The following is a 7,872-nucleotide window of genomic DNA, read 5'->3' as shown; positions in this document are numbered from 1 at the left end:
CTATATAAGGGACTCCATTTTCTGGGGTCGGGATCTTCCTGAGAAGTAAGCAATAAAGCTTTGCCGCAGAAGATTCCGGTTGTCCTGAGTGTGTTCTTGCCGGCGGGGACAAAAAGCTCGGGATAGAAGACAGTTGAGACCCTAACTCCAGGTTTCTAGGACAGCAGCCACTGCTCTTCTTTGCTAATCCATCTTTCCAGCTTCTTTTTTTTTTTTTTAAAGATTTTTATTTCATGTATGTGGGTACAGTATCACTGTCTTCAGACACACCAGAAGAGGGCACTGGATCCCACTACAGATGGTTGTGAGCCACTATGTGGTTTCTGGGAACTGAACTCAGGACCTCTGTAGTCAGTGCTCTTAACCGCTAAGCCATCTCTCCAGCCGCCAACACCCCCCCCTTTTTTTTTCTTTTAATAATACAGTTGGGAAACAGTGAAGCACACCTTTAATCCCAGCACTTGGGAGGCAGAGGCAGGTGGATCTCTGAGTTCCAGGTCATCCTGGTCTACAGAGGGAGTTCTAGGACAGCTGGGCTACACAGAGGAAACTTGTCTGAAAGAATACACATGAGACACTGGCTGGCTCTGAGCCTGAAGGAAGCTGTAAGGAAACCTGCCTGGCATCTGGGTGGCAGACCCTCCTGGAGGTGAGGACAGGTTGATGGCTTGGCACCTATGCAAGCTCCAACATCTACCTCAGGAGAGAGAAATTCCTCCAGGCAACCTGTACCAAAGCAGGTTGTGAGCCCTGGAGGAGAGGCATCAAGATTACCCAGTACTGGACAAACAGCCTAAGAGCTGACAGGATCCCACAGCAGTGACCAGCTCATTTCCAAGTCTTGTGAAAAATAGGGTTTATTTTTAATGTGACAAAAGAGATCCCAGGCAGGTACTCATCTTGGTTCTGTGCAGTTGTCCCCTCCTTGCAACAAGGTCCAACAGCTCCCATGGAACTGCTGTTTTTGCAGGATGGCTGGGGTGCTGACCTGGCCCCCAAGTGGGGCAGGCCCCTAGGTGACCAGGGCAGGGTTAGGGGAAGTCACTGTAGGGCAAGCGGAAGGGGTAGAGCGGAGTGTATCTTGAGTCCTGCCAGAGTAGCTTGTCCTCCAGGAAGGCGACGGAAGGCAGGGTGAGGACCAGAGTCTGGTGCTTGAGCATGCTGTACACATTCAGGCCTGGGATGCGAGGGAAAGGGGAGGGCGTGACTCCCTGAGTGCATCGCATCTGAAGCCTGGACCCCAGCCCTCCTCGGGGATACACTGTTAGTTCTCTATCCCACATCAGCTGCCTTCACATTTACCCAAGGTTTAACTGTGACCCCACGCCACACTCCAGTGAGGACACAGCAAGTGTATAAAAACACGCTGGATCTCTGGGAGACCAGAATCAGCGGGAGGCAGTGTGAGGGGAGGAAAGAGTAGAGGACAGGTAAAACCAGTTCTCACCCCGGCACTCACGGTTGCCCTCTTCAGGCTATATGTGGAACAGACTTTAACAGAAACATGACTCTGGGATGCTTCTTTCAGAATGGCACTGGGGCAGCTGAATGCTGGAGGAGTGGCTCTGGGTAGAGTCCATGCCTAGCACATAAGGCCCTGGGCCTTGGTTTCCACCCCAACAACACAATCAAATGGTAAACTCTTAGACAAGCCATTCAGCCCTGCTGTGACAGGTGGAGGGTTTGAACTGGCCAAGATTAACAGTGGGCTCTGTGCCCCTTTGCTCCGGGCTTCTGGATTGTGGAGTATCAACTGGATCCATCACTCACCAACTGCGGGGATCAGGTTGAAATTGTTGAGCCCTGAAGTGGCTGCCACGACATTCTTGGGCATCTCTTCATGTGTTCTGGAACAGATGGAGGCTGAGAGGTGAGCTTGGCAGGACACAAGGGACTTGGCCCCTTCCCCACCCTGCCCTGTGCCCTCACAAGTCTACAAGGAGCACGGAACTCCCCCAGTGGCGGTACTGGGCCAACTCTGTCAGGTACTGGGGGTCTGCCGTGGGTAGCTCCAGGGAATCCACAATGTGTAGATCATCCTGTGGAGAAAAACAGGACCCTGGCTCTAGTGCAGAGCCCAGGAACCACAGACAGCAGCCATGTTCCCTCCCAGCTGTACTGTACCATACCTGCATGAGCTTGACAGTCAAGGCCACCTTGAGGCCCAGTGCCCGCACTTTCATGGGCAACATGTAGTAGTAACTTGTAGGACCCCGGGGACCATGGGCTACACCTCCTGCAGGGACAGTGGCGTATGAGGTGTTGGTCACCGCTGGTCTGGGATCTCAGATATTTGCTTGATGGCTGACATAAGGTGTTAGAATGGGTGATGTTCAGTAGCTGGGGGAGTGGGAGGGGCCAGAAGATCCTGCTAGGTACCATGGGAAGAGTGGGCAAGGAAAGTCTATAGATAAGAGGAGGGGTGGAGATGGACAGGCATGAAGGTACATCCATCCAACTCTAGTACAACAACCTGAAGTAAAAAAGTAAGTTTAAGGGCTGGTGAGATGGCTCAGTGGGTAAGAGCACCCGACTGCTCTTCCGAAGGTCCAGAGTTCAAATCCCAGCAACCACATGGTGGCTCACAACCATCCGTAACAAGATCTGGCGCCCTCTTCTGGAGTGTCTGAAGACAGCTACAGTGTACTTACATATAATAAATAAATAAATCTTTAAAAAAAAAAAAAAAAGTAAGTTTAAGAACAGCCTGGGAGCCGGGCGTGGTGGGGCACGCCTTTAATCCCAGCACTTGGGAGGCAGAGGCAGGCGGATTTCTGACTTCGAGGCCAGCCTGGTCTACAAAGTGAGTTCCAGGACAGCCAGGGCTATACAGAGAAACCCTGTCTCGAAAAAACCAAAAAAAAAAAAAAAAAAGAACAGCCTGGGACATACAGCAAGATCTAGTTTCAAAGGAAAATAAACAGATATGAAAAGGGAAGGGAGGGCTAGGGCTTGCCTACATAAACCAGGCTCGGTGGTGCAGGGCTCTCATGCCTCAGCTAATAAGCTGGGGACCCAGGTGTCCCCTATCGCAACAGTGATGAGTATCTGCATGGCAAGGGTCATCTGACACCCTCTCCTCTGTGGCCCACTCACCTCCTCGCCATAAGGGAGAACGGATGCTGCCATGCCGGGCACGGCCACTGCCTTTCTGTTGCCAGGGCTTTCGGCCACCACCACTCACCTCAGCCCTGGTCTTGGTCTTAGCATAGCTCTGTGGGTACAAAGAGGATGGGGTAGGGCTCAGGCAAGAGGCAGAGAAGATTGTCAAGGGGACAGTGTGGGGAACTTAGGGACCAGAGTCCTCCACCTTGAGAAATGGTCCTTTGGCTGAAGCATGGCCCAGCAGTAAAGCAACCGTCTAGTGAGTACTGGTAACACGGCTCTATAGTAGAAATTCCCAAGTGGGATGGTGGTGACTTATTAACAAAGCAAATGCCCAGCCACCGAGGTTCTGGCCCTACTACCCAGTCCACCTGCACTCAGTACCTCTCTTTGGGGAGACTGTTCCCGAGCATGCGAGCCCACTCTAACTGCTGATGTTCATTCACGTCTCCTACTAGACTTGGTCCTCTGGGGCAGGGATCTGGTGGGTCACAGCTTCCCTACCATAACAGCTACAGGGATGGGTGCTGAACTACGACCTGAGAAGGGACCTGCCTGACTGGAACAGACAGCCAAGGCTTGAGCTGGGTTGTTTCCAGAGAGCACACTCACAGGCCGCTGAGCCCAGCGGGAAGCTCTGCCACGCTACTCAGGACACTCACGATTCTCCTGAAGTTCCTCTGCCAGATGGCGACCTGGTGCACAATGTCCAGCCTGGAAAAGGGAAGGGAGACCTCAGAGGGACACCCCAGGTGAAACTCTCCCACATTTGCATCCTAGTAAAGGAGACCTGGCTCTTCCATTCGGGACCCTCTGTCCTCTACTCTTCCCCAACCACAGGTGACACTACCACAACTCAAGCTCTGTACCACGAAGTCCAGCCACAGTTGGCGACTATGCCTATCATCCTGGTACTCAGGAGGCTGAGGCAGGAGGATGGAGAATTAAAGGCCTACCTGTACTTCATGGTAAGACTCTACCTTTAAAAACCAAAGAGTAGAGGTGTGTTCTCTCCTCTCTCCTCCTCTCCTCTCTCCTCCCTCTCCCTCTCTCTCCCTCCCCCCCCCCCCCCCCCCCCCCCCCCCCCACCCTCATGCTCTTGTCTTGGCTGGATCAAGCTCAAAGCACCCAGGAGTGCTGGAGAGGTGGGTCAGTGGTTAAGAGTACTTGCTACTCTTGTAGATGCCCAGGTACACTTCCTAGCACCCAAGCAGCTCATAGCTGGTTTTAACTCCATTTCTAACCCACTCCAGCTGCTGAGGGCACTGCACACTGTATGGTACACACAGACACATTCAGGCAAATCCTCATACACGTAAATACAGGTGACAGTGAGTAGTATTAGGTGGAGTCACAGGACAACCTTGGGTGTGGCCCTTGATTTCCAACTCAGTTGAGACAGGTTCTCTTGCTTGCTGATGCTCTACTGGCCAGCCTTGGAGCTTCTTGGGGCTCTCCTGTCTTCCCCTCCCCTCTCCATGCATGTGCTGTGATCACAGACACACTCCACCAAAATCGCTTTATGTGGGTTCTAAGGTCCAAACTCAGGGATTCACACTGTGTGGCAGGTACGTTATCCCCTGAGCTGTCTCCTCAGCCCTTTAGAATATATTTACTCACGTAGATGTAAATATTTTGTCATCTCAGTAGTCAACACTAGCTGTGTTTCAAGTGTACAGTGGTCAAATGCTACTGGGGCCTGTGTAGAGCAGTATGTTGAACAAAAGCAATCCTGTGGGCCAGTGAGACAGTTCAGTGGGTAAAGGCACTTGCAGCAAAGCCAGACTTGTGTATGCACACATGCATGCAAGTATACATGGAACACGCATGCACACACGCCACACACACATATACACCATGTAAAGAGGAAACCAGCTCATTCAAGTTGTCCTTACTGCCACATATACAAGTTTACCCCCACCACCAAAAGGCTAAAAAATTAAACAAAAAACCCAAGTTCATCATGGAGATGGTAAAAAGTAAGTTGCAGCCTGGCATGATATTGTGCACACCTTTAACCCCAGCACTAGGGAGGCAGACAGGAGGATCCCTGTGTGTTCAAGACCATCTTGGTCTACATGAGCTCCAGGACAGCCAGGGCTACACAGTGAAACCCTGTCTTGAAAAACAAAACAAGCAAACAAACAAAACGAGTTTCCTGGTTATGAGCATGTGTGTCCCACCTGTATATATAAGTATGTATGTGTATCTTTCTTTGCCTGGTGCCCACAAAGCCAGGACAGGGCATCGGTTCCTATAGAACTGTAGTTACAACTGGTTCTAAGCAGCCACACAGATGCTTACATCCTGGCTCAGCCTCTCCTATGCTGCTATTACTGACACATGCTGAAATCTGGCCTTCTTAGATGTCTTTTTTTTTTAAATCATGTTAATAGAATGTACTTATTTTTTAAATGAATATTTATTCATCTTATGCATAGGAGTACATGGTAGCTATCTTAACACACCCCAGAAGAGGGCATCAGATTCCGTTACAGACAGTTGTGAGCCACCACCATGTGGTTGCTGGGAATTGAACTCAGGACCTCTGGAAAGCAGTCAGTGAGCCATCTCTCCAGTACTTAGTATTTTTATTTTTACTTATGGTGTCATGTAGCCCAGACTGGTCTGGAACTCACTATGCAACCTTGACCATTAATTTCTTGGTCCTCCTATTTCCACCTCTACAGTGCTGTTGGGGTTAGAGGTGTGGATTATCAGGACATGTGTATACTATAGAAGGGAATCCAGGACAAGGTGCATGCAGGCAAGCCCTCTAACAGTGCACACCCCCAGCCCTAATAAAAAACACTTCTAGAGAATTTTCTCTGTGGTGAATTAATCTACCTAATCGTCACCCAACTTCTTTTTTTGTTGTTGTTGTTTTTCGAGACAGGGTTTCTCTGTGTAGCCCTGGCTGTCCTAGAACTCACTTTGTAGACCAGGCTGGCCTCAAACTCAGAAATCCACCTGCCTCTACCTCCCAAGTGCTGGGAATAAAGGCATGCGCCACCACCACCCGGCTGTCACCCAACTTCTTGAGGTCTGACAAAACGGAGACCCAAGCACAAGAGAGCAAGGCAGGATGTAATAGGCCAGGGTGGCAGCAGGGTTGTGTCCTTCGCCTTCCAGCCCTGTAACAGCGAAACTGATCATGCCTTTTGTCAAGTGGAGAAACCACGGCAAATTCCTCCCATTGCACCCCGCAACTCACCGGGGCGCCGTTGCAAATACGTCGGGGTGCAGCTCCGCCAGGCCGATGCGCTCCTGTTCAAAGCCTCGGAGAGACTCGACCCAGGCTTGCACCGGGCGCCGGTGCACTGGGATCCGGAGCTCACACTTGCGCAAAACAGGATCTAGGAGACCTGGCGGGGGGTGACAAATGAGCGGCCAAGGGTCAGGATCAAAGCTCAGTACCTTCTGTGCTATCTCCCCCCCACCCCCCTCTGTGTGTCAAGGTCCCGTTCGTCTCACCAGCGCTATCTCGCGGCTCTGAAATCTCCGCCGGCCGCTCCGCGCCTTCCGCTAGAGAGTGGATGACCTGGAAAATGACAGGCGGGAGTTAGAGGTGCTCTCGGAGGTTCTCAACCTTTGACCTCCGGCCTTGACCTCAGCTCGGTGCCCTACCCGGGAGCCAGAGGGTCGAAGCCAGGCCCGGGAAGCGGCCTGGAACAACCGCAGCATCTCGGAGGACCTCTCGCAGCGCCGAGGTCGCTGCGCTACGGACGCTCGCGGCGGTGACTGATGACGTCGTATGCGCGCCGGGTACGTCACGAAGGCGATTCCGCCGCCATCAGCGCCAGGTCCCGAAGCCTGAGGCTGTGGATCCGCTCCACTTGACAGCCGGAAGCCCCGACTTTGGAGCGCGAGAGCCGGGTGCCGGAAGCAAACTCCAGAGACGCGTTTCTCTTTTAACCAATGAATCTCAAGAATTGATGGAGGGTCCGCCCATACCTGGGCGGTACCTGGCTAATAAGCGTTTATCTTTTTATTAAACGTGGAGGAGCCTCCTGCTACACTGCGTATTTTGCCTACATTTTTTCCCCGTGTCTTTCTCTCCCTTTACCATTATTGAATTGAATTGACTTTTGTCTTTTAGAATAAGGGTCACACTCCTGACTCACCCTATGTAGCGCATGATTCTGATTCCTGAGTGCTGAGATTAAAGATGTGTGCCGGACTGGGCCGTGGTGTTGCATGATTTTAATTCTAGCACTCGGAAGCAACACTGCAATTCGAGGCCAGCCTGGTCTACAGAGTACATAGTGACTTCAGAGTGAGACCCTGTCTGGAAATCAAGAAAAAAAAAAAATTAAAGGTGTGAGCCATGTCATGTGGCTATTTTTCGCTTTTTCAATATATATGTATTTTAATTTTTTACTTTCAAGAAAGATTTTATTTATTTTATACATATAAGTGCTCTGTTTGCATATATGCCTGCATGCCTGAAGAGAGCATCAGATCCCATTATAGGTGGCTGTGAGCCACCATGTGGTTGCTGGGAATTGAACTCGGGAAGAGCAGACAGTGCTCTTAACCACAGAGCTATCTCTCCAGCTCCTATTTTAGTTTTCATAATTTATTTTTGTGTTTGAGTGTGGAAGTAAGAAGACAACTCAAGAGGCCGGGCGTGGTGGCGCACGCCTTTAATCCCAGCACTCGGGAGGCAGGGGCAGGCGGATTTCTGAGTTCGAGGCCAGCCTGGTCTACAACGTGAGCTCCAGGACAGCCAGAGCTATAAAGAGAAACCCTGTCTCGAAAAACCAA

General features: G+C 51.1%; 1 protein-coding gene across 1 annotated transcript; it reads right to left on the bottom strand.

The window, feature by feature from the left end:
- Nucleotides 1-835: 835 nt before the first annotated feature.
- Mrpl4 (mitochondrial ribosomal protein L4) lies at nucleotides 836-6,995 on the bottom strand. The gene is made up of 9 exons (XM_021172065.2): nucleotides 6,733-6,995; nucleotides 6,580-6,646; nucleotides 6,320-6,470; nucleotides 3,768-3,819; nucleotides 3,097-3,214; nucleotides 2,130-2,236; nucleotides 1,930-2,039; nucleotides 1,771-1,847; nucleotides 836-1,177 (listed from the first exon to the last, which is right to left on the bottom strand). The coding sequence occupies exons 1-9, from the start codon at nucleotides 6,787-6,789 to the stop codon at nucleotides 1,032-1,034; spliced, it is 885 nt and encodes a 294-aa protein (XP_021027724.1). The 5' UTR covers nucleotides 6,790-6,995; the 3' UTR covers nucleotides 836-1,031.
- Nucleotides 6,996-7,872: the final 877 nt, after the last annotated feature.

This window comes from Mus caroli, chromosome 9, assembly GCF_900094665.2.
Source record: "Mus caroli chromosome 9, CAROLI_EIJ_v1.1, whole genome shotgun sequence".
In the NCBI taxonomy this organism is placed as follows: domain Eukaryota; kingdom Metazoa; phylum Chordata; class Mammalia; order Rodentia; family Muridae; genus Mus; species Mus caroli.
The sequence above is the reverse complement of the archived record's forward strand: the minus strand, read 5'-3'. Positions and strand labels throughout refer to the sequence as shown.

Coding starts and splice junctions, on each gene's coding strand:
- Mrpl4 (XM_021172065.2), bottom strand. CDS start 6,789: ATGCTGCGGTTGTTCCAGGCCGCTTCCCGGGCCTGGCTTCGACCCTCT. Junction 3,820..6,319: donor GTATTTGCAACGGCGCCCCG/GTGAGTTGCGGG, acceptor TCCCTTTTCCAG/GCTGGACATTGTGCACCAGG. Junction 3,215..3,767: donor AGAGGAACTTCAGGAGAATC/GTGAGTGTCCTG, acceptor TTGTACCCACAG/AGCTATGCTAAGACCAAGAC.